General features: G+C 51.1%; 1 protein-coding gene across 3 annotated transcripts in view; it reads right to left on the bottom strand.

The window, feature by feature from the left end:
• Nucleotides 1–512: 512 nt before the first annotated feature.
• Nucleotides 513–25,703, bottom strand: part of CHD5 (chromodomain helicase DNA binding protein 5) — a 72,877-nt gene continuing 47,686 nt past the window's right edge. For 2 of the 3 annotated variants that reach the window (XM_034753520.1, XM_034753521.1), the window contains exons 12-35: nt 24,092–24,223; nt 23,367–23,475; nt 22,577–22,768; nt 22,277–22,477; nt 21,112–21,249; nt 19,382–19,503; nt 18,723–18,896; nt 17,331–17,472; nt 16,697–16,828; nt 15,715–15,832; nt 14,330–14,454; nt 13,257–13,488; nt 12,999–13,124; nt 12,427–12,599; nt 11,050–11,224; nt 10,176–10,268; nt 8,385–8,473; nt 8,064–8,197; nt 7,153–7,297; nt 5,512–5,671; nt 4,494–4,573; nt 2,825–2,957; nt 1,789–1,878; nt 513–748 (exon numbers count right to left, since the gene is read on the bottom strand). In XM_034753520.1, the coding sequence (XP_034609411.1) occupies nt 591–748; nt 1,789–1,878; nt 2,825–2,957; nt 4,494–4,573; nt 5,512–5,671; nt 7,153–7,297; nt 8,064–8,197; nt 8,385–8,473; nt 10,176–10,268; nt 11,050–11,224; nt 12,427–12,599; nt 12,999–13,124; nt 13,257–13,488; nt 14,330–14,454; nt 15,715–15,832; nt 16,697–16,828; nt 17,331–17,472; nt 18,723–18,896; nt 19,382–19,503; nt 21,112–21,249; nt 22,277–22,477; nt 22,577–22,768; nt 23,367–23,475; nt 24,092–24,223 (3,373 nt within the window). In that variant the 3' untranslated portion in view covers nt 513–590. The remainder of the gene's footprint in view (nt 749–1,788; nt 1,879–2,824; nt 2,958–4,493; nt 4,574–5,511; nt 5,672–7,152; nt 7,298–8,063; nt 8,198–8,384; nt 8,474–10,175; nt 10,269–11,049; nt 11,225–12,426; nt 12,600–12,998; nt 13,125–13,256; nt 13,489–14,329; nt 14,455–15,714; nt 15,833–16,696; nt 16,829–17,330; nt 17,473–18,722; nt 18,897–19,381; nt 19,504–21,111; nt 21,250–22,276; nt 22,478–22,576; nt 22,769–23,366; nt 23,476–24,091; nt 24,224–25,703) is intronic. The other variant, XM_034753522.1, reaches the window with a different exon arrangement.

The following is a 25,703-nucleotide window of genomic DNA, read 5'->3' as shown; positions in this document are numbered from 1 at the left end:
AATCTGAATGGACATGCTGTCCTGAATTGCTTTCAGTGAAAAAAACATTTCAAACGTTCCTTTGCAGCATCTGCAACCCCAATATAACGAAGGTCAGAAAACGAAAGGGAGTATAAAGAGAACTTCAAACCGACCAGTCTAGCTTCTCAGGCCAAGCCTAGTGAAATACAAAAAGTTAACAGCGAGCATAACTGGAGTAAAGCAGAGTTGATTCTTGTCATGCTTCCTGGTTCAATATTGGGTGGGGTTTTATGAGTTACTCAGGTGTACTTTATAAAATCTGAGCTGAGTATCCCTTGCCGCAAATGCCGAGGTGAGAATGACTCACGTGATAAACAAGGCTGGTGATCATTGTAGCATCACAGAGCAAAGCAGTAGAAAACTCAAGCCAGTTCCTGAGCTGTGCTTTCCCCAGCAGCCAGTGACTGCCAGCCCAGAGCGAGGCTCTGGCATTGTGTTCTGGGACTGGAATTCCATTATTTTAAAGCACTGTCAGGCTCAAATCCTCTCTAACTGAATATGCAGAAAACCCGTGCAAAGATTGTGCAGCTTTCGCTTGCAAACACTTGAAAAGTGACTGGGATGCTCTGTCAGCCCCAAACCCGGTTACCTGTAAAGCCACCATCAGCAATGTTGAACATGAATCTAAAGTTCATATTTTTATCCTCCTTCTTCCCATCCTCCTCTTCCTCTTTTTCACCATTTTGCTGAGTCTCACTCTGCTCCTTCTCGTCCACCTTGGTATCCTCTGCTTATCAAAGACAGTAACATCAGACGTGCGCAACTGACCCTGCCACGCTGAGCTGAATTGCTCGTTTCGCATCATTGCCCCATTAACCACAGCAGCTCTCTCCTAAAGTCATTCTCCAAAACATCCCCGCGTGGGCATATCACCAGCCTGCCTCCTGGCCTCCCAGCAAGCACAAGCAGCACCCGCCACCGAGATGCCGTTGGAGATAGGGACGGTGTAGAGCTCTACCCCCACCTCGGAAAGGAAATAAGAGGAGAGTCACCTCTCTTGCCTGTCACTAGAGCTATTCTGAACCACTGGCATTGCTACAACTGCTAGGAAGTGTGGTCTAGTGGTTGCAGCTGGATTAAAACTCCGTGGCTGGCCTATGCCAGCTGACTCGGGCTAAGGGGCCGTTTAATTGCAGTGGAGATGTTTGGGCTCGGGCTGGAGCCCAGGTTCTAGGACCCTGCAAGGTGGGAAGGTGCCAGAGCTCAGACTGCAGCCCGAGCCCAGGGAGCTTGAGCCAGCTGGCACGGGCCAGCCACGGGTGTCGAACCGCAGGGTAGAAAGACCCTAAGTCCCTCCTGAGGTCCATTCTGGCTCTCGCACAGACTCTTTGCATGCTGCTGGGTCCCCGTCTCCACTTGTGAATCCAAGCCACAGATGGAAAGTCGGCACAAAGCGGCAGGGTGCACAGCTCCCAGGTGCACAGCTCCCGGGTGTGCTGCCGTTTCTCACAAAGGTGAGGTGTAGGAGCCGCAAACACGGTCCATAAATGCACTTGAATATCATAATTAAGCCCTTGGGGGCTGGATCTCGCTTATTGCTCTAGGTGTGTACATAGTGATCACAGCCTGTGGGCACCACCACAACACAAACGTGAAATCGCAGGAGCTGCTTTTATAGTCCCCTTTCCCCGACCAAACACGCTACAGACACGTGGCACACGCCCCTTCACACATTCACACGCATGCGCACTGCTCCATAACACACACAACGCTCTACTCTTCGTTTTTATCAGTTCTCTGTTGCAATTCAGGTCATGGGCATCTTACCTGGCTTGTACTCTTTATCTTCCCCTTTACCTTGGCAGGCATTTAATTCTGACTTTTCCAATGGCTTTTCTTTTTCCTGAATTGCCTCATCTGCAGGAATTAAATAGGACAATGAAAGACGATTAATGGGCAGAAATGACTACCAGTATCGCTGGATTGATTTGCCTTTCCTATTTAAAGTTGCAGAGTATTTGTTTGCCTGCATATTACAGCTGGTAGACACAGGACAGTTTTCTGTCAGAAAATGCAGTTTCATCAAAATGGAAACATTTTGTGGTCTGAAGGGGAAACCTCAATTTGCATCGTAAATAGATGCAAAAATGATGTTAATAAAATGGTGAGAGTTTATTCTAGTGTTAGGCCCAGTGCTAGAGCCCTCCCAGTAGCATAAGGCTACACGCTCTTCAGGTGAAATTCACCCCATGTGAGGGATCAGCACAAGACCTAAGCCTCACTGAAGTCCCATTTAGCGGGGCATAGGCCTGTGAAAGAGGGGTGCATGTCTCCCGCAGAGAGATTAGCCACTCTGCTTTACAAGTTACATTACATACAAAAAAGTTTCTTAAAAACTATGGGGGAAAATAGCATGTGATCATGTAATTACAGACTCTATGGTAATATACACAAGGGGGGCCGATTAAGGTTGCACGGGCATTTCCTAACTCACGGGTAATTGACGTTGCAACCTTTAGATTCTTTTAATATAGTATTTTTATGGACTTTCCTAGGTACAAACAAATTCCATTATGTACAACTGTAACAACCCATCATGCAACACTGGGAGGATTTGAACCCTGCACCTTTGGGCACTGAGGTAGAGTAGCTTGAACTACAGGACTAGCTATGAAGCTAGCAGCAGGAGAAGGCTATTATCCTAGTTGGGGGAACACAGCATTAATGCACACAGGGGCTTGAACAAGGAAGGAAACAGTCTCTCCAGCAGTGCTGTGACAGCTGGGTCTGCCCCAGACTTCGTGGATGCCGGGCAGACGATCTCCGCATGCAGCGAGGGCACCAGAGTCACAGGCTGCCTCACCTCTCACCGGCAGCCGCTCAGGCGAAGGCTCCGCCTTTTCGCTCTCTTCCTGTTTCTCGTCTCTCGGTTTCTCCTCGTTTCCGGAGCTTTCTTGGTTTTCTTCATTCTCGGCTTTCTCTGCACTTGCTGGACCCTTGATGTCAAGTGGGGACACCACATTAGCCACTTTAGCTCAAAGGGCTTAGGGTATGTGACTGCAAAACTACCCAGAAAGCCCCGACTATAACCGTGCAGAGGCATGTGGTCCAGCAGCCCTGCCTGGCTCTGATTTACAGCTGACACTAGATCACTGAACCTCTCTGCCTCGGTTTCCCTCTCAGGAGTACTAGGGTAATACTACACAGCTGTGTGGATCAGTTACTAAATTGCTTGAAACAGGATCCGTGAGGGAAGGCAGGAGCGTAACCCTTCCTTTGCAAAGCACCGTGTCACGCAGCATAAGGGCTGAGCCGTACAATTCCCATCACAGGTTTGCAGAACTCCAGGCTCTGCAGACAGACTTCCCCGCCGGGTTCAGTTTGTAGATACATAAAGGGAAATAGGTTAGGAACTAATTAGCTACGTGAACAGTACCATTAAGCTATAACAATGCCCTTGGAGAGAGGACACTGTGGGAAACCAAGCTGTGCCGTGGTGAGATTCGTACAATTCAGCCATTAGATTAGCTGCCATTTCCTACCTTGGCACATGGACTGATACAGATGGGGCCACTTGCTGACCCAAAACTGGGGTTAAGGGCCAGGGCCAGCCGGGCTCCCAGGCCAGGATCAGGATTGGGGCCGGCAGGTTGGGGTTACAGTTCAGACCTGTAGCTCTCCCCAGTTTAGGGTCAGAGTTGAGACTGGGAAAGGTTCCAGGTCAGGGCCAGCAGGACTCCCGTAGGGGCCCAAGGCGAGGGTTAGGGCTGGGGCCTGGCAGGGGGCGCTGTGTTCATTCACACGGGGGGCTCACTTAGTTATTTACTCAGCCAACTGGGGGGCGGCACCGACCATGCATCCTTGTAACGGGATGGTGCGGGTGGGCTGCACAGGATGCTGTGAGAGCGGCAGGGAAATGCTCAGCAGGAGTTTCAGGGCAAGGAGCCAGCTCTCTGAGCAGTGCTGCAGGGCACCAGGGGCTGGGGATCACTGCAAACCAGTGCAGACAAACGGGCTGCTGAGAGACTCTGGGCAGCGCAACGGGGCAGATGAAGCACTGGTCACTCTGGGGCCATAAGATCAGTACTCAGGACACTCGAGGAAGGAATGGCCACAGAAACCCTTCTGCGTGAACAGCGGTAGCCCAGAGGGTGGAGAAGCCTGCAGAATGCCCCATGCTCTGGAGCACACATGTCCTGAGACAGCAGAACACGCTGCCCCGGGGAGAGAGCACAGACAAGGGCTCGGAGGATGGCAAAAGCAAGAACCTCGTCCCTGGGGCCAGCTAGGGAAGGGTCCTCGTAAACTGCCTCTGGCTGACCTCCAGCAGGTTTGGCTGGCTGGGCGGGGAGCCCTGGGAAAGGCGTTGTTGTATTTATACATTAGAGGAAGAGGTTGGGACACAGGGCCAAGGGAAGCAGAGAAAGAATTGCTGGTTCAGCCCAGCTTTGCTGTATCCTGGGGACACTGCGTGTGCTGCTAATGGGGTTTGCGAGCCCCAAGAAAAGAAGGGTGAACGGAACTCCCCCTACCTGGCTCTCTGCTGGCTTCTTGGGCTTTGGCTCCATTTGTTCCTTTTCCTCTTGGAACCCCAACTGTATTTCTGTTTTGTCTGAAACAACAACAAAGGACCCCAGGTGAACTGCACTCCACTGGGCCATTCGCATGGTGCTACCGGGTCAGATTCACCCTTTGGGAGTCGAGCCTCGCTGGAAAGTTCTATTGCTCTATCGAACTGTTCAACTCGATTCCAAGGATGAGGAGTGGGAGGCTTATTTGTAAGTCAAATGTTGCTGGTTATAGGCAATTTCATCCTTACCTTGGAAATAGACACAAACCTCTCAAAGGCTCCATAGTAACTGCCTCTAACTTACCCTTGTTATTGAGAGGGGAAAGAACAGCTTGTAACTATGTTAGAACTCAGCAGAAGTCCCAATAGATCCCAAATGGCCCTGTGGGCCCCGGCTTCCCGGGCGTTTCAGGGCAGACACTCACTTCTCCCGTCAGCGTAGGTAATCCACCTCCCCGAGAGGCAGGAGCTAGGCTGACGGAAGAATTCTTCTCTTTACCTAGCACTGCCTGCACTAGGGGCTAGGTCAACATAGCTACTTCTCTCAAGGGTGTGTATTTTTCACCCCCCTGAGAGATGTAGCTCTGCCGATGTACGTTCCTAGTGTAGACCAGGCCAGAGCCTAACTCAAGAGGAGTTAACTGGAGTGTAGAGAACTCGAGTTCACTTGGCAGTGAAGACGGCCTTTGTGGGGCGTTATCAGAGAGAAGCCAGATAGATGCTGTGATCTCAGTCACCGGGGCCAAGATTCTCAAAAGCGACTCGTGATTTTGGGTGCCCAACTTCAAACACCCTGCAGGGCCTGGTTTGCAGAGGATGGCAGCTTGCTTTCTGGGGTTCCCAGGCCCTTTTGAGGCCTCTCAATGTGGACATCTGAACAACTCCAACCACTTTTGGAAACCTGGGCCCATCTTGCTTTCTCAGCAGTTTCTGGACACATGATTATGCTCTCCATAAAGCAGCTTGGTTGTCACATTTACCTGGCTGTGCCGCTGGTCCAGTCTGCATATGTGCTGGGCTGGCTGGGACAGGGGTGTTTGGATCAGAAGAGACAACCTCGCTGGATTTCTTGCCCTCCGGCCCCTCCGGGATCAGATCAGGGGTGCTGTACTTCCCATTGACATGCTCAAACTCCTGAACCTGAGGCACGGATACATTAATGAATAACACACACGGTTAGTTTGTAAAATACAGTCAGACAGCAGAGCTGCCAATCAGAGACGTGTCCCCAGCATTTTATAACCTCACAGACTGTGTGGCCATCAGTGTCCGGGTGAGAACAAGCTCACAGTGGCTTTGTTGCATTCGCCAGCCAGCAGCCAGATACTTGAGCAGATCTGACTGGCCAGCACAGTTGCCTGTCCAGTGTCCAGACCAGCACGGACATTCTGCATTTTGCTGCATTCCAGGCTCGGGAATGAGAGGCAACAGCTCTACCAGGTGAGCTAACAGGGGGCCCTTCACGTGCAGAAGCGGAGCTGAGAAGTCCCCCAGGCTCCCACAGACTTTGCCTCTGACCTGCAGTTCCCTGCATTTACTCTGCAGGAGACATGTCTGAAAGGAGAAGGTATCCAGTTACTAGCACGGCAGTGGCTGTGCAAACAAGTGACCATGCTAATGCCTAATGATAGTCCGTGTGCATGCCTGGAGTGAGACAGATGTCGCCAGAAGCCTGAACACACACAGACTGATCAGAGTTAATTTACAGCCCTGGCTCCCGAGTGGTCCATGCCGCCACTTGAAACTTCTTACTTTACCTTTACTTTCTCCCCTGACATATCTGACCTTGCTGTTTTCTTCCCCTTTCACATCACAAGTTCTCGCCCACATGCCCCATGCACTTCACGTTGCTCTAGGTTGTTTTTCCTACACTGCATTTTCCCATCCTTCCTGGACAGTTGAGCACAGGTGTCGCTAAAGACACCACATAAACTGAGGTCTCTCGTTTTGACATTTTCCCATTTCCCAGTTTGATGTCAGCACCAATTCCATTCTCAGTGTGATCTCTTCTCAGAATGAACTGCGGTTGCTCACCAGAGAGTATTTGAAGGTTGGGGGCAATTAGTACAGATAAAATCAGAACCTTCACCCAAATCCAAACCAATTTTTTTTAACCACGGGATGTGGAAAGTTCTCTATCACTTGGCATCTCCGAAGACCCAATTCAGCTAGATACTTAAGCACATGTCTAATTTTAAACACAAGTAGTTCCATTGGCTTCAGCAGAACTACTCACATGCTTAAAGTTCGGCAGGTGATTAAGTATCTAGCTGAATCGGCCTAACGTCAAGATCAGGTGTCTTCCTCAAAGACATGCTCTGGATCAACCAAAGGTGCTGGGCTGGATGCAGGAATCAGTGGGGGGATGTTTTCTGGCCTGTGATATACAGGAGGTCAGACTGGGCAGTCAGAGGTCAAGGACCCATAGGGCTTGGCAAACACCTTGCGCTGTTATTTGAATAAGAGGGGGTGTGTTCATAGACCCCAGTGTACGTCTTTACATTGATTCTTAGAGGCATATTCAGTGGATCACTGGCAAGAAGCCATTCAGCAGAGTCAGCGACATTCAAAGGAGCCCAGAACATACCTGCCATGCCACAGTTCAAATTTTACTCACCCACCTTCTTCCTTACTAGTGACATAACTCCTATCCTCGTCAGCACGTGCTGGCGCGACAGCCCTTCGCGGGGAACGCCGTCCGCAAAGGTTTCAGCCCCATCGGCTCCAGGCTCACATAAATGTCTCATAAACAGAGAGACATAAGCCCTGGGAAATGAAAGGAAGAGTTCAGTCTGACTGAGGTGCGCTGGACTCTCCTCCACTTGCAGAGTGCATGAAGTTCTTGCTCCCGACCAGAACCCCAGGGGAGGGAGAGAAGCTGTGTGTTTTTATAGGGAGCCATTTGTTTTGCTCTCCTTTAGTTTTCACTGTGGGTCAGTGTCTCTCCGGGTGTGACGTGTAATTATTTATTTGTGGCACAGCAGCAATAGAGTCTCCGTTGCATGGGGCTCTGCACACTGACATAAGACAGTGTCCATCCTGAAGAGCTTACAACCTAAATGATGTAGCTGCCTAGGAAGCCTGTCCAAGCCCAGGGTCCCCTCCACCGACGCAGAGCCTGGGCAGTGACCATGCTGGGGGTTTTGCGGCTCTTTGGGGCAGAGCTCCAATTGGGAACCTTGTTCTTCATTTCTACAGAGCCGACAGCTGCTTTTAACTGACTGTGCATATCCTATGTGAGCCCTTCTGCCTCTCCCTCTCACCAAGGGGCGGCCTGTGGAGAGAACGACTCTGGGCGAAACGCCACTGAAGTGGCTGGAGCTGGGCCGGTTACGGGAGCTGTGGCCCAGTATATCCAGGGCACTTGCCGGGCTCCACACACCGGGCAATGCAAACGCCCCCCAGTGCAGCCGAGATCCTCTCGAGTGCTCACTTGTACTGCACGCTCGAGAGAGTCCAGTGACAATGGCAGAAAGCAGCCAACCGGAGCCCAGAGCCAGGAGCTGGCTGTGTCCATCCAGGGAGCCTTTACCTAAACTCTTTCTCGCTTTTCCCGCGAAGGTCTCGGACCAGCCAGTGAGAGTTGAACGCGTCCTGTGGCGGCATGCCCCACCGCATGATAGCGTTTAGGAAGGCCTTGCGCTGCCGGGCATTGAATCCGAGCACCTGCAGAGAGCACGGCCATTAGCATCACCCTGCAAGAGCACGGGGCATCTCTGAGCATCACGGACACCGCAGCGGGGTTTAGCCAGAGCTAGTCTGAACAGATATGAATGGACAATACAAGTACGAATCAGGCCAAGCGCCCCCCACTGGCCCTACCCCCATGGCAGTCACACTGACTAGGGCTTACCTCAATGTTCCCCCCAACTCTTGCCAGCAGAGGGGGCAGAGGCTTGTCTCGGTCGCTCTTCAGTTGCCTCCGTGACTGTCTCCTGCCACCTAGAGGCAATCGACATACTCTGTAAAGAAGCCACATTTGCGATGGAGAAAACCCGGAGTGCCAGCCCTGGGACGGGTCTGCAGGCACAGCAGAACCAGTCCCTGCACTGCTCTGATGTGGATATGGCTGTAGGTTCCCCACAGCATACACACCAGTCACTACAGGCTGGGACAGATGGTACTCGTGACCCATGTGCAGGTCCCAAAAAGATCAGCAGGGATGTGGCACATGAGCTGTGGCCAGGATAAGGCTGTGGGGAGAAGTCTGGAGCCTTAAAGTGGCGCACAGCAGCATCCCAGAATCCCCTCTGCAAACAAGACAGAAGCAAACTCTGTGCACACCCTGGCCAGAGCAGGAACATCACTGCTGAGCCCTGAGTTCTGGGCAAGCCATTGTGTGCATCAGGGTCCAGTTCTCCGTGCATCACACTGCGGTGCAGGAGAAACCATCCCGCATTCATTCCTGCTGAAAAGCCCTGGGTGCTAGAACACAATGGCAACTAGCTTTATGGGTCTAATCTGCTGTTTTTCTGGGGACCTCTTGTGGCCACACCTGGTACATCTCCCCCATGCACTGCAAGGACTCGCTGAATTCAACCTGTGGCTTCGGAGGATTTGCAGGCTGTACCTAACAGGCTCAGTGAGGAACGCCCACAGAGATGCAGGATGCTTTTGTAGAACAGGTGCTGGTTCGCAGGTCCGATGCTGATGGTGACCCGTCTCCCACTGGCTAATGTCACACAGCAATGCAGCAAAAGGAACGCTCTTGGTATGGTCAGCGACGGACAGGTGACGTCCTACCCAGCACACCCGTTCCGCCTGCTGTCAAGACGGCCCAGGGCTGGACCACATCTCCTAAGAGCCTCTCACCACTAGACCATAACTGTGTCTGGGACCCGAGAGGCTGTGACATCAAAGTGTAAGGGAAAGAGGCACAAAGGGAGGCCTCCTGGCAACTCCAAACCAGACCCACCCTAGCGACCCATTACCACTTGTGCCATTAAAGGGCTGATCCTGGGCTCAGGTCACAGCAACATGCTGCCACACGGAGAGCAGCGCTCGAGCAGCAGCACATTGGGCCGCTGGGGAGCAGGGAAGGAAGCAGCGTGTATCATTCTGGAGTGAGCCAATGCATGGAGCAGCACTGATCATCTCCAGGACAAGATTCTCGCCCAAAGGAGGCAGCGTCCTGAAGCCTTTGGGGGAAGCAGGGCAGTAAAGGGAAAGTGGAGAAGACCCCGCACAGAGGACAGACACCTACGAGCCTCTCCAGGCTGCTCTGCCTCCAGGCCCCATCTCGTCCCAGGGACGTTCAGCATCCATGACCCATTCAGTCCACAGCTGCTCTTTGGAGACCACCAGCAAGCGCAACAATTGGGGCCAGAGGCTCTTTTGACACAGAGGAAGAACCAGGCTGGGACGCTCTGGGTATTTCAGAAAGACGCCAAAGCCCGCAAATGGAGCCAGTGTGCAGCCACTCCTGACCGGGGCCAGAAGAGGAGTGGGGGGCTAGCAGGGGTACCCCACATCCCAAATCCGCCACCCGCCAGCCAGTCTCCTCCAGCCAATACGTTTTGATCCAGTTTGCCTGTCTGTCATTCTCGATGGACCTGGCGCTGGTGAGGGCAACTCAGGGAGGTAGGCAAATCCCTGGCACTGTCAAGAGGGAGGAATTTGAAGAGTAATAAATGCCATAACTCACTCTGACCTTCGGGTCTTTCTTCAAAGTCTTCATCTTCGTCCTCGGAACCGATGGAGTATTCGGACTGGTTATCGGAGAGCTCGTCCTGCCACTCTGCAGAGCACAGGGGACAGAGGTCAAAGGAGCAGTCTTGTGCCAGCCAACCTCTCCACATGCCCTCAGGAGAGAGATCTGGGACTCAACACGGGGACGAGCTTTCCCTAGAGATGCTTGGATGGACCTGGTCCTTCTACTTGCCAAGGCCTTTCCCACCTGAGCAGCGGAGAGGGGCAGAAGTCTGGCCACTGCTGCCAGTGTGAGAAGCCCCCAGTGCAGTGAGGGGGGGCATTTCCCCCTGTCTCGGCCGCCCCATCCCAACACAGAGGGGTGGTAGGGACCAGCTGGAATACAGCTCTGCTCTGCCAATTCACAGCTGATGGATGGGGTCCCTTCAGGAGCATAGCCAGCTGGCATCAGTGAGACCAATGCGTGGCATCCTAGCCACCAGACTGATCCACCTGCTGTCAAGATAGAGCACGGCAGGACCATGACTCCAAAGAGTCCAGCGCTACAGGACGAGAACTAGACTCTAGTTGATGCCACATCCTCTCAAGACCTAAACAACCCCTTGGCTGCTCTGATTTCTGTCGAGACCAGGACAACTTGGGGCTCAAGGAGCCATAACCTGCTCTCTGAGAACCCCCCAGCCTTGAGATCCTGCCCAGAATCTCTAAACTCTGATTGCAACACATGGCTTATCCATGTGCTCGGTGTCTAATACCTGTCCCATACCATCTCCCCGTCCCCCGCATTAGTAACATGGCAGGAGAACAGCCCGACCCCCTTTGCAGCGGCAGCCGCAGGCCCCGTGCAGACCTGAGGGCAGAAGCCGTACCTTGGTCCTCTTGCGAGGCATCATTGTAATTGACCTGTTTGCGGATCCTCTTCCCTTTGCCAAGGTTCCTGGCCAGATCTTCCTGCTGCTGCTCATAATGGTGCCTGAGCAACTTCTCCCAGTAGTCGGGGTCCACGTTCTCCTCCTGTTTGATGATCTCTCGCTCAACCTCCTCCTGAAAGCAAAGGAGAGTGAGAGGGTGGTGAGCGTAGGCGGCCTCAGCTCCATGCTAGCCCTGCCCCGAACAGCCCCCGCCCCGTTCCTGAAAGGCACGTCAAAGAGAGGAGGGCTGAGAGCACACATGCCGGGGATGCCGGGGCTTCAAGCGCTGCCGGCCCTGCAGGCAGGAGACTCAGTCTCTGTTCCTTATTACCCAGGTGCAAACATTATGTCCTGCTTCAACTCCTGCCATTTCTCCTTCCCAGCAATGGTGACCTTGGTGCCTGGGGCACTGCTTCCTGCCAGCCATTCGTACCCCCAAAACACCCCCTACAATCACAGCCGTGTAACCCCGCTAATGTCCAGGGGGAAATCTGCTGGGGCTTCCACAAACAAGCACCCAGGGTGGGCTTGAGAGAGATGAAGAAGAGCAAGTCCAGTGGCTGCCAGGGGAGTAAACGGTAGTGGGACGATACGTGAAAAGCAGCGTGCCTGGCCCCAGACACACCCCTCTGTAGATCAAAATAAATGAGGCTGCTGCCTTGGGGGCAGGTCATCCCCTCGAAGCACAGGGGTCACGCAGGAGAGGTGGGCAATGAGGACAGGACACCATCTGTCAGGGGTCTATCTGGCCCTGTTCACCATGCTTTCCATGTGCCTCAGAGTCTCCTCACAGCACCCCTGGGAGGCAGGGCAGGGCTGTTACCCCATGTTACAGAGGGGCACGGAGACACTCTGACACGGGGAGTCTGGGACAGAGCACAGCACTGAACCTCCCTCTGTGGGTGCGCTGGAGTCGAGCTGTCCAGCGGCAGCTGTAAGGCCAGGACAGGTGAATTCGCCGGGCTGGGGCTGTCTCCACACCCAGCAGAAGGCTCAGCTCTGTCTGAGGGCTGGTCTCAGGAGCGGAGTTTTCACTGATAGAATAGTAGGGCCACATGCGTCCTCCTCCTGCAGCCCCAGAACGTGGCAGGCGGCAGCCATGCCAGGCCCGAGCCTGTGGGTCCCAGCGTCGCAGAGCACCTGCCAACTGCGTGCTGGGGCTCGGGCACTCTGTCCGCTGAACTCAATAAACTCTATCACGCACACAGGGGAATGGGGGGGATTCCCGGCTTCTGCAGAATTATTTGCCAAACACAAAAGAAAAGAGGAAGAGGAAACGCAAATGGGAAAGTCCCCAAAAAGATTAAATTCAAGACATGAAACTAATCACATTACCACACCGTCCTCTTCTCGCACCACATACTGGGCCACTTTAAAGGAGCTGAGATACTCGTTCATGTTCTGCAGCTCCGTGTCATCCGTGGCGTCCTGGTTCCGATCCAGAAGCTTGGAGATGGCAGCATCGTCATAGTGGATCACACTGCTGTCCTCCACGTCCTTATTGTCCCCTGAATGGCACAACCAGGGAGGCGTGAGAGCACCCTCCCCAGAGCCAGGGACAGAGCGCTCCCCCGACGTTCCCCTCCCCAGAGCCGGGGACAGAGCGCTCCCTCGACGTTCCCCTCCCCAGAGCCGGGGACAGAGCGCTCCCTCGACGTTCCCCTCCCCAGAGCCAGATGCATCAGGAGGGGCACAAAGCACCAAGGAATTGCACAGAGGCGGAGGACCAGGCAAGCAAGTGGCACGTAAACTTGCAAACAAGCTGCAAAAGCCTAAGTCAAGGATCTTCTGGCTGCAAACTTGCTGATCCCTTCCGTGTCCTCCCCCCCCGCACCCGACACTGCACTCTGCCTAATCCCAACAGTCAATGCCCTCGGGGGGCCGCAGTTCTCTAGTGCCTTACGTACCTGGCGGGGTGCTGCCATGTTTCTTTTTCATGCTGGGAGTCACGGCGCCCCCTTTGGAGGACGGTGCTTCGGGAAAGGGGGTCATAGGGTCAGGCATGGTGATCCGCTGGCCCTGCGACATCATGCCTGAAACAGAAAGGGCAGCGGGGATGTGGGTGGGCTGGGAAGTGGCAAGACAATACAGGCTGGTGAAGCATAAAAATACCTTGTGCTGTCTCTTGGGCTTCTCATTCAGGACATTTTCCTTCCCCATCTCACCTTCCACATCGTCTTTGAAGAGCTCCTCCGTCCCAAACTTCAGAATGTCGTCCAGCTCTTGCTTGGTCATGGAGCCCGACTTGGAGCCCAGCCCTGGACGGACGACCAAGTGGGTCAGCATCATCTTCCTCTTGGCCACTTGGGTGATGCGCTCCTCCACGGAGGCTCTCGTCACAAAGCGGTAGATCATCACCTTCTTGTTCTGTCCGATGCGGTGAGCTCTGCTGAACGCCTGTGGGGAACAGCGCCCTGGGGAGTTACTGACAAGCCTCATCTGACCAATCCTTGGTCTCAACAACCAACTGGGCCGCTCCCTCCATGTCACCAACAAGTCATGCACAGGGGCACAGCCTGGGGACAGGAACCCCCATTCTCATCCTGACAGTGGGAATCTAGGCAGTCGGTGTTTCCAATACTTACGGGCATTACAGGCTGAGTTGGGAGCGGTGAACAAAGGGCGAGCTGTAAAAGACTAAGCCGAGAACTTGCTAGCTGCAAACACGTTCTGCACTTTTCCTCCCTTCCCCTCTCCTAACTGGGGAGCAAATCTCATTGGAGGGGTTGAAAAGTTTGTGTGTAACTAAAGGGCGATAATTCATTAGCACCATTTCCCTGGAAACGGGATCTACACCTTGTTTCCCCTTCATTTTTCCATTATTACTAGGGCATTTGCTTTGTGCCTTAGGAGTCTCACCTACGCCAGTTGCTTATTGCCCACCCCAGGTGGGAATGGTCAGCTAGGGAGTTCACAAGTGGCTGATGTGAAAACAACAGCAGCAGCATCCCAAATGTGATGAGGAATTAGCACGATGCAGTGAGAATCCTATGGAACAAAGACCCACTTCTCATGAAAAACGTCTGCCATAGAAAAGAAAGAGGCCAAAGCAATACCAGAGGGCACAGAAAGCAGAAGGGCTTCAAAATGGAGTCACCCCTTCCTAAATTTTCCAAGAAGCCTCCGCAGCTCTTTAGAGGAAAAAGCTATTTCAATATACACTGAGTGCCAGCAAGCGTACAGGAAATGCAAACAGGAGGATGCCGCTGGAACGTAAGGAAAAGAAAGCGCAACACACCTGGATGTCATTGTGGGGATTCCAATCAGAATCATAAATAATGACGGTGTCGGCCGTTGCAAGGTTTATGCCCAGACCCCCAGCTCGGGTAGAGAGAAGAAAACAGAACTGCTGAGCACCAGGAGCTGAGGAAGACAAACCCACAAGGTGGTGAAAGGTGAGACTGAAAGGGGCTGAAACGCGGGACATGGTGTTTAGGTGATAAAACACAGGGAGCATTCAGTCTAAACAAACCCACCCAAAGAAAACTTGATGCTTAGACAGGAGGGGGTGGATTAACAAGTGTGTCCGTCACTAGAAATCTGTTATTGGGAAAAAATAAAACTCCAGCTCTCAGGGGAAGCTTGGCAATTCACTGAGACATACGAGTCCTTCAGCCTAGGCAGCACCTGTCGTTAACACCCTGTGACAGGATTAAAAGCATCTAAGTCAACATGTTACAAAGATCCCTCGTTATGCTGCACAGTGCTGGACTTGCAAATGTGAGCACGACAGGCATGTCTGCAAAACCCACTCCGGCATAGCATGTGCGCCCTCTGGGGCATGCAGTTACCTGCTTCATGAGCAAAGGCAGTGTTTGGTGGGCACAAATAGCCGGATTCTAAGCTCAGCTGCATGTGTAAACCCATGTGATTGCACCCAGACATTTTGGCTGGCTCACCTGTTGCACTTTTGGAAAGCCTGGCCCCGAACATCTGTCGAGTTTTCAGCTAGCTGACTATATTTAGCACACTAGCTCCACGAGAGTTAGCACAAGTCTGTGCACGCGAGCTGGGAATCACGAGCTCATAGTGTGGACGTAGCCTTAGTAATTACCGACAGACTGAAAAACCACTTTGCTCTCAGACACCCCTAGCTGCATCGGGCCCAGCGGTGCTCACTTCAGTGAGTTCAGCACTCAGTGTCAGGAGTTGTGGAAACAAGTAAGTGGATTTGTGTTCTGGATTATTCAGATTCTTCGTGTTGCGTGCAGTGCTTATTTCAGGTGCCAGGTACACTTGGGAGACCAGGCTCCTTAAGGGGAGCACGTTGAAACACTAGCTTCGGGAAAGTGCAGCTTGCCCATGTGAAGGGATGTAGCTATCAACATGCTGTGCACGGCCACCCATATTCACCAGTTGGCCAATACTCAGCCAATCAGACACCACGTTATACACTGGTCCCATCACTAGTGCAGCAGGTGCAGCTACACACACAGACTTAGCGCTGTGTTAGTCACGTGCCTGATACAGAACAAAACTTCTGCGGCTCACCCTCAGAACCGTTACCCCCAAGACATTAAACCGGCGTCCTAGATTGCTCAGGACATATGCTGCCTGTGCCATGCATGGAAAGGGAAGCTCGGATTGTTTGTATTCTTTACAAATAATAATAATAATGCGTACCATTAAACCTGTCGATGGCTTCCTGGCGCAGGCCTCCCGTGATCCCTCCATCGATCCGCTCGTACTTGTAACCCTCATACTCCAGGAAATCCTCCAGCAAATCCAGCATTTTCGTCATCTGGAGAGAGAATCCCACCATAAGCTGCTGCGCACTGCCCCGCTGCGCAATGCGGGACTGGGGGGCAAACAAACACAACAGTTGGGGGGAGATTTTCCCTGAAAACAAAAAGTCGGTTTGGCCAGTGGGAAATGACATCTCGCCCCTGGAAAAGGAGCAGGCGTGCGGGTGCCATTTGCACACCTTGTTGTGCGTGACGTGTTTGGAAGCCTGAGGCGCTGTTTGCATTACCCAGAGGACTGATCTGGGCCTAAGTGCATAATTCCAAGGTCGCCATCCCCAATTCCAAATCATAGCTCCAGCGTCTGACTGAATAGAAACAGTAATAACATTGTAAATAAGCTATTGTGATATTAATTGCCATTACAGGGCACCTTTTATATGAGTTCTTAGCATACTTTGCAAGCACTGACAAATTAAGCCTCAAAAATCCCTGGGCACCTGAATTAATATTATTATCTCCGTTTTACACGTAGGTAAAATTATGTTAAGAAAGATTAAATGACTTGCCAAAGGCCACAGGCCAAGTCATTGGCGGAGCTGGGAATACAACCCACATGTCCTTACTCCCAAAATCTGCGGCACCAACCCTTAGATACACGGTCACCATTTCTCTCATTCATCTCAATCTGTATCTAACAAAAATCCTCTAGTACAGAAACAGATGTAGAAAAACCATTCTGGTCCTTTACCTTCGACACAATTAACAGAGTTTGTGATCAAAATGACACCACAGAGAAGTGAGGCTAAAACGTTCCCCTGTCACTTATTAAATAAAATAGCCAATTGGAGGAGACGCCTTCCCTCAGAATTCCCAGAGCTTTGAGTCTTGAAGGCGAGAGAAAAGAAATTCTCTTCACTCACCTGGGAGAAGATCAGGACCCTGTGTCCCCCATCTCGCAGCTTCTTCAGCATCTTTTGCAGCAGCATCAGTTTCCCAGAAGATTTAACCAAAGAATTCCCGTCATAGGATCCATTTGGCAAAACCGGCGCCTCCTGAGAACAGTGTAAGTGGATCCTTGGTTGGTGGAGGGAGTCTTTACTTTTGCCATTCTAGGGACAAAGCCTGTCCACACCGAAGTCAACGGGAGGATTGCCACCAACTTCAGCGGGAGCAGGATTCAGCCCCGAGACGATTATTATCAATGGTCGGTGGGGGGATGAGCTCAGAGACAGAGCCTGTTGGCTGCCCACTTGCTCTGCCTGCTGGACGTCTGCGGTGGTTTTGTGACATTAAACATAAAGCCTGCCGAACACTGAAGCCCACCAGCCATGCTGGAGAAAGATTAATGAGAAATTCACTGGGTTTCAGAGAGGAGATGCCCACCTCGGATTGTTCAGGCCAGAAAAAATTACCTGCCTTTAAGATGATTTCAGTGTAACAACCTGGAGGATGCCTTGAGCACGTGTATTGAAAAGAAAAAGGAGCAGAAACGTTGGCCCCCGTCAATGCACACATACATTACAGATCTGGAGTTTCTGAAGTGAGGTAACTTACCACAGCAGCCACAGGGAAGAGGTACGGGTGATTACAGCACTTCTTCAAATCCATCATGATATTGAGCAGCGATACCTGGTTCCCACCACCTTTGGAATTCAGGGCTTCAAAATTCCTCGTCAAGATGAACTTGTAATACTTCCTGCATTAACAGGGATGGGAAAGGCATTACCACCGATGGGACTGGCCGAAGAGGAATGAAGGGCTCAAATTCATCCCATTGACTTCAATGGAGTTACACCGCTATGGAGTTACACCAGGAAAAGGACCGGCCCAGACACTTAAAGAAAGTGATTCTGTCTCTGCAGGTCCTGGTCAGTGGAGTTACTCCGCTGCTCTCCTGGATAACTCAGTCCCGGTGAGAGGTGGGTGGGTGAAGTGTTAAGAAATATTCCTGCTGCTGTGAGCAAAGAGCTTGTGCCCCAGAGTGGGTATTTCCTGGAAGATAAATTAACCTTTCCCGGCTGCTTCTCCTGAATGTCAATGGAAAGCCGGGACAGTCAGCAAAAGCCAGATGGATTGTAGCCAAGCAGGCAAGACCTGCCTTCTGCCCCGCTGCTCTAGCCTGGACCCAGAGCACTCCCACTGGGCTCTGAGGAGTGACTCCACATCTACACGGGTGTAACTGAAAGCAGACTCTGGTCCACAGGACTTAACGCATTCAGCAATCGAGCAAGTGGATTTTACCTAGGGGACGTCTGACTATTCTGGAGCACACCAGGTGCATTCTAGTGAGAGAGAGCTGTAGCATTCAGCATACTCCACACAGCTACATCTCTCAGGCTTCCAATGGCTACGAGAATTGTAACGATTTTTCAAATCCATCATTTTCTCCATGTGCCAGGCGCTGCACAGGGCAAGGAGACAGGCTTCCATTTACCAAATCCTCTGTCAGAGGAACTTGTCCCACCCAGCTGCCATGACAGTGTGACCTCTCCGAAGGAACCAGCAGGGCCGGCTCCAGGCACCAGCTTGGCAAGCAGGTGCTTGGGGCGGCCACTCCAGAGAGGGGCAGCAGATCCAGCTATTCGGCGGCAATTTGGCGGATGGTCCCTCACTTCTGCTCGGAGCGAAGGACCTTCCGCCAAATTGCTGCCGCAGATCATGATCGCGGCTTTTTTTTTTTTTTTTTTTTGCCGCTTGGGGCGGCAAAAACCCTGTAGCCGGACCTGGGAACCAGGGCTGCTAACTCTTACCAAGGCTGAATGCTTCAGTGCAGATTGTGGGGTGTGGCCTCTCCCCTACCAATCCATTTCAATGCCTTCCGCATAGGCTGCAGTCTCACTGCCCCGAGCACCAATGAGACGGCGTGAAAGGAACCAGTGGCATTGTGCCCTTGTGCTTCCAGAAGAATCATCTGTAACCCTCTGTGATTTAGTTACTAGCACTTACTTCTGCATCTGGCTGAGCTCCACTCTCACAATCAGCTCCGTTTTCGCAGGCATGTTCTTGAACACATCTGCCTTCAATCGCCGGAGCATATGGGGACCCAACAGATCATGGAGTTTTTTTATCTGGTCCTCCTTGGAGATGTCAGCAAACTCTTCCAGGAATCCTTCCAGGTTGCTGTAAAAATAGCCCATAATGAGGTAGCACATGGCAGGTCATGGGGGACTCATAGTCCAAGCGATTCATATCCTCAGGATTTCAATGAAGAGAGCTCTTACAGAATACAATGGAAGCATCCTCCCACCATGTGAATGTAGTTCCAGTTAGACAGAGGAATGGTACACGCCACGTAGGGCAGATTTACTGCTACTGTTCTGACATCAGACGTTAGCCAAGTTCCAAAGCCACCAATGCCTCCTTCTCGGGAGGAAGAGGACGGAGTTAAGAATCTTTTACCCACAAGTCCAGTGACTGCTGGGGAAGGCAATATGCCCAGCTGGGAGTATCCCAGAACTATATATATGCAATGTATATAACAGGGATATTTATTTATTCTAGCACAGTGCTGCGACTGTTTCCTTCTGCCATCTATCCGTCGGTCTGTCTGCCTGTGCCTCTCTGTGACACTCACCCAGCCAGCGAAGGGAAATAGTGCAACTTACTTAAACCTCTCCGGGGTCAGGAAATTGAGCAGGTGAAAGAGCTCCTCTAAGTTGTTCTGGAGGGGCGTTCCGGTCAGCAGCAGCTTGTAGTCAATCTTGTAGCTATTTAATACCCTAAAGAACTTGGACAAGAAGCTGAGTCAGGTGGGAGCAGTTCAGTTGGGGGGGAGGATGCGGAACCTGCTTGGTCATTTTAGAACTTTTGGTTCTGCTAATCCAAAGCGCAGCAGATGTGTGTAGTAGCCTCCACTCCCTCCTCTTAGCCATCCCAGCCACTGACCCCATCATTCAGACTAGCCCCGGGAATCCTTCCTCTCCCTAGGGCGACCGGGAGGAGTTCCTCTAACCAAGGCGGTGCTGGCTGCCCTGCTAAAACTATCATCCTGCCAGCATGACTTGGGTAAATCTCATGTGGTTTGAAACTGAATCTGCCCTGGGCTTCTTGCAACTGGAAGAAGTCCCTCAATTTCCCTCAGTCTCTCAATTTCCCTCAGGCTAGGTCTACACTGGGGGGGGATCGATTTAAGATACACAAATTCAGCTACGCGAATAGTGTAGCTGAATTCGACGTATCTGAGCCGACTTACCCCGCTATGAGGACGGCAGCAAATCGACCACCGCGGCTCCCCCGTTGACGGCGCTTACTCCTACCTGGGCTGGTGGAGTACACCGTCAATTTGGGGATCGATTGTTGCGTCCCGACGAGACGCGATAATTCGATCCCCAAGAGATCGATTTCTACCCGCCGATCCAGGCGGGTAGTGAAGACAAGCCCTTAGTCTTTCCATTTCCAAGCCAGGAGCACTTGGGAGCCCTGCGGATGCATCTCATTTAGCCCAAGGGGACGGAGGGAAGGAGAGGAGGCGTCTTCCTTCGCTCTCAGGTGAGCCCTTCAGGCTGGCCTGGCACCAGTGCTGACCAGCTCTGTGGGGCGCTGTCACCTCAAGGCTTCTCAACGAGGCAGGTAGCCCTGCCCATTGTGGGCCCTGGAGGGGAGTGAATCCTGCAGGCCAGCTCCCTCCCCGACACTGGCAGCATATTACTGCTGCTAGACTCGGCACTCTTTTATTATGATTATTTCTAATCTCTTCAGTGAAGCTGTGTGGCGCCCCGTGGAGTCTGAATGCCAACCGCCAGTTTTCTTTTTCCTTTGTTAAAGAAATCCACTTTCTGTGTTTTTACCTCCATTTGGAATCTGTGACTGTCACCAAACAGACTCCCCTGCTCCCACCCTGGGACATCCTAGGCAGGCAAAGGGCCCCGTCCTCCTCCTATCTCTTCCCCCAGCTCCCATCAGAGACAGCCCAAAGGCTCCCTGGACTCCAGCCATGCCCCAAACATGCCAGTCGCATCTGCTGACTTGAACTGACGCAGACAAAGCCTCACCCCTGCTCTCCCTGCTAAGCCAATGCGGCTCCTGGGGAGTGAGCTGGTGTCTGGACCCCCTCCTGCCTCACCAAGCTGCCAGCTGTGTTCCAATGGCAGCACCTGTAACGGCAGCGATGATGCAAGAGGCAGGAATAATCCAGATGAGATTCAAACCCCACGTAGAGTTTGGGGGCCGCGTGGGGGAGGGGTGGGAAATGATCTTTTGATGTGCTCAACCTGAGCAAATCTGATCTGGCGTCACAGAGGGGATCGAAGAGGAGTGCAGCCTCGCGGGGCAGTGCCTGGAACAGTAACTGCACATCCAAGTAACATTCTTCCCAGCTGCCATGAAAGATACCTACTTTGGACTGGTTGTTCTTCAGCCTGTGAGCTTCATCCACCACCAGACACGCCCACTCTATAGAGCCTAAAACAGCCTGATCAATAGTGATCAGCTCATAGGATGTGAGCAGGACGTGGAATTTAATCTGGGCTTCTTTCTAGATGAAATAAAAAGAGAGAACATCACAGATTAAAGAGACCAAGGAGACATGGTTGCCGCTGGCCCTCAGTGCTTCTGGATACTACACACATCCCAACACATGAAGAAAAATGTGGACTTGTTTCAACCGCACTGCAAAATGCCAGCAAGCCGAGTCTAGGAATGAATCAAGCCAGCAGAAAATCTATATCCATCTGAGCATTAAAATGAATTAGGGAGCTATATAAACCAAACAGAAAAGGGTCCTGCAGAAATCTGTAAAGCCCATTATAAATCTGCTGCATTTATAAACAGTGTCAGCTTTTCTCTTTGGAGAACAGTTGATTCAGCTTCTTAGGAATCTCACCCTCTGTGGGTCAGATTGTGCTCTCATTTGCACTGGTGTAAAGCCCAAGTAAATCCATTGGCTTCAGGAGAGTTACTCTGGATTTAAACTAGCACAAATGAATGCAAAAATTTTCCATCCCTACCTCTCTCCCTCTCCTCCATGCTGGAATCCTGCTCTCTGATGTTCTGATTCACAGGCCAGTTCATATGAAACAGAAACTACAGTTCTTTATCTTACAGAGAGTGCTAAACTGGGGAAATCATATGGGGAAGGAGCCTGCATCCTGGCACAAAGCTCACAATTCACCAGAGAGTCCCAGGACAGCAAATACCCTGCTGCAGTGGTAATGTATGTGGGTGGAACACACATCCCAGGGACAAAGAACCTGTCTCCAAGCCATTAGACAGAATGAGAGCTGAGATAATGGGAACCCAGATGAGCACGAGAAGTCAGAGTAAATATGCTCTCGGTTTGCAATTCCCAAGACAGCCCCAAAGAGAGAGACAGATGCCTGGAGAGGCTCATTAAGAGAGAGTTTCTTTTGCCATTTGTTAGCAGGCTTAGAGAGGAGAATTTCTCTACATACCCAATGAGTAAGACAGTTAATCTTTCCTAGCATCTTTCACCCTCTCCCTTGCCAATAGTAAAATTTGCTTTGCCTCAGGCAGGGACAGGGGTGTAGCTAGCCAGAACTTACTTTCATTCGGAAAACTTTCTTCCCGCTCCGGATGGCATTGTCTTCAAAGGAGAACTCATTTTCTCGGATCACAGCCCGGCTTTCCTTATCCCCCGTGTAGGTCACCACATAGAAGTCAGGTGCCCACATCTCAAATTCTCGCTCCCAGTTGATAATAGTGGAGAGAGGGGCACTAACCAGATACGGCCCTTTCGAGTGGCCCTGTTCAGAAAGGCAAATTCCAGGTGAGTATGCTGCACCCCAGGCTCCCACGGGACGCCCAGGAAGTAAGGACTGTCTCCGCGGGTGCCAAACACTCACCTCTTTGTACAGGGAGTACAGGAACACGATGGTCTGCACCGTCTTCCCAAGCCCCATCTCATCAGCAAGGATCGTATCGGTTCCCTGGGCCCAGGAAAACCTCAGCCAGTTCAGTCCCTCCAGCTGGTAAGGATGTAAGGTGCCACCTGTTGCATCAATGTACCATGGCTGCTTGTCAAATTTAACTGTAGGCTGCAGGGGAAAGAGGCAGAATGCAAAGTCTGCAGAGCCTGTTCATCCCCTCACCTTCCTTCTCTCTATAGCCCGCTAGGTTCCTGGTCAAGGCTTTAACACAGACAGGCCCAAAGCAAGATTTAAATGCAGTTCACACAGTTCCAAAATGCAGTCCTCCCCAGTACAGAGCTGCAGCCTGCAGAGACTACAGGTTCCAGCATGCAGTGTTCCGTTTTGTGTCCAACACCTGAGAAAATCCCTTTCCTCTTGATAATTCTGCTGAAGGAATGAACAGAGAAAGCCTGTGGGGCGTGGCCACTCAGATCAAGGTGCAGCATTGCACGTTTCTATGGGCCGCTCTTCCACCGTACAATCGAGGGCAGCGGAAAATGGTTCCCTTTGATGTAAATGAGATGCGGCATTAGCCCCCCTGGAAAGTTACCAGTGAGACCCAGGACTGGACACGGTTTGGGCTTTAACACAAAGAAATACTGACACAAACTACAACGTTTCTTAGGAGCTCGTGCAAGAATGGGGAGCCAGTGAGATTCTCAGCTGAATCCCGTACTCCTGCACTGCTGCCTTCGCTCCCCCCACTCCGCCACTCCCCACTTACATCAACAATAGGAGTTTCTGGAGGTTTTTCTAGTTTTTCTTCCTTCAGTTTTCTCCCTTTCTTGTTCAGCCTCTTTGGCGGTTGGATATCATCCCCCAGCATCAGCTCCCTGGAAGAGACCATTAAACAGAGGGCATGGATAAGAGGGGAGCTGGATAGGCAGAAGGATATTCCCCTTATGTCCTCCACACGAGGGATTAGAATTCCCAGCCAATCTCCATTCGTTCTTTCCCCACAGAAACTTTTCTGCCCCAGCTCCAGCTGAATTGTTAATGATGTCGGTTATAACAAGCCAGGCGATGTCACCCAAACTACATGTCATCATTTACTCAAAATAAAAACACTCCTAGATTTTTTCCTAAAAACTAGACAGAGCCCAGCACAATGGATTGTCTTGGAAATGCAATAAGTCAAATGAATCCTACTGCTAAAAATGCATGGCTACAGCACACAGACAGGTGGGTACTCGAGATACTATGGATAGGCTGTTAACAGATACGTGGACTAGAGATTTTGGGTGCCCAACTTGAGACCCCTTAAAAGGGCCTGATTTTCAGAAAGTGCAGATCACCCACGTAATGAAAATCCGTCTCCTTTAAGGTGGTTCCAGTTCTTCACTCAAAATATGAGGCACCAAAAATCACCAGTCACTTTATAGGCAGTAGATCTGCATGGTCTATACTGCCTGCACAGACTACAGTCTGCACTGCCTCCCTGGCTCATACCTGTGATTCCAGTAAATCTGTTTCAGGTTTTCATAGTAGGGGATGTCTATGTCATCAATCTCCCAGGTACACTGGTCGTAGGGTAAATCTTTCCACTTGATCAGGTAATGGACATCTCCCTTTTTATCAAAGCTAGAATGCATAATATATAAAAGCACATCACTGAAATGACATAATGTAACAAACATCATCTGAGTTGGTGTTTCCCGTGTATTGCCGTGTATTAGCAATGGAAATATCTCCCTGATGAGACAGCTTCCTCTCTCTCAAACACAAACCCTCACGCCTTCGGAGCCTGGAAGTCTCAGCAGAGTTTAATTAAAGTCCCTTGAAACAGAGAACCCTGCACCCAACAGAACATGAAACAGAACATGCTCAGGTCTCCTGTCAGCTAGCACCCAGGAGATTCACACGGAGCCAGTGGAGGAAAGAATGCCAGAGATGGGCTGTTTGTGTGATAAATCTCTCATACACGTGCACAAAACAACCAAATATCCAGATATAAATATACAGCAATGGGGGGCCTGCCCTTCCAAAGGCGATGAATTCAGGAACATTCCCGGGGGGAGCACCAAGACTTGTTTAGCCAAGTTTCAATCCTAAGCAAACAGCTTACTATGACCCTATTTTCAAGAAACCGAATACTCCATCCTCTGTTTGTACCTGCAGATTATGAGGTCCATGCAGAGCTAAAATAACACCAAGAAGGAATCAATAGTTTCAGGTGGAATGGTCCATTAATCTGCTGTGTATGTTTAATCAATCACAGAAGCTAAAAGCCACACGATTTCACTGTGTCTGCGCTGCCTGTAATTTAGTGTTGGGGACAATAATTTATATAACACCACAGTGCTGAAGGCTGTAGAATCAGAGTATGTGCACAGCGTGCAGTATGTGTCCATGGCTGCTCAGAGATCAGTGAACATAGGGCTGTTAGTGAAAGAGCAAGAGAATTAGTTAAATGTTTTTAAACTTAAAAGAATGAAAGTCAGAAAGAGCAGGGCAGGGTCTCAGCCTATGCCCAGGAACATAGGCGCTCATCCAGTATCCTATCTCCAACACTGACGGATGTTTCAAAGAAAGATGCAAGCACTTATGGAATAATCTGTCCCCAAGGAAAGTCCTTTCCTAAAACCCATTAGTTAGAAGTTGGCTTATGCCCTGAAGAATGAAAGTTTATATCCCTTCCAAAATTCTTGGGGGTCTGTTAATTTTTTCCTTACTATTGTTGTTCTGGATATTCTCACATTTATACAAATGTCTCTTCCAAATCCTGCTATGCTCTTGGCCTCAATGGTATCTTGTTGCAGTGAGTTCCACAGGCTAATTTTGTATTATGTGAAAAGTTACTAGTTTTAAAAGTTTATTGAATGTCCCCCAGTTCTTGTATTATGGGACATGGTGAACAAAAGTTCCCAATAGACCTTTTCTAGTCCATTGATTATTTTGAAAAGCTTATCATGTCTCCTTATACATTTCTCATACCAGTTACACTGAAAAACTAATAAAAACCTTTCAGACTCCGGTTATTTATAAAAGGCAAGTCCTGCGTGATTTACACAGAATGAAACTCTGGCACAGGTTTTAGCCACACAACTTTACTCAGTCCCCG

Source organism: Trachemys scripta, chromosome 19 (assembly GCF_013100865.1).
Source record: "Trachemys scripta elegans isolate TJP31775 chromosome 19, CAS_Tse_1.0, whole genome shotgun sequence".
NCBI classification, from domain to species: Eukaryota; Metazoa; Chordata; order Testudines; family Emydidae; genus Trachemys; species Trachemys scripta.
Note: the sequence above shows the minus strand (reverse complement) of the source record. Positions and strands in the feature narration are given on the sequence as shown.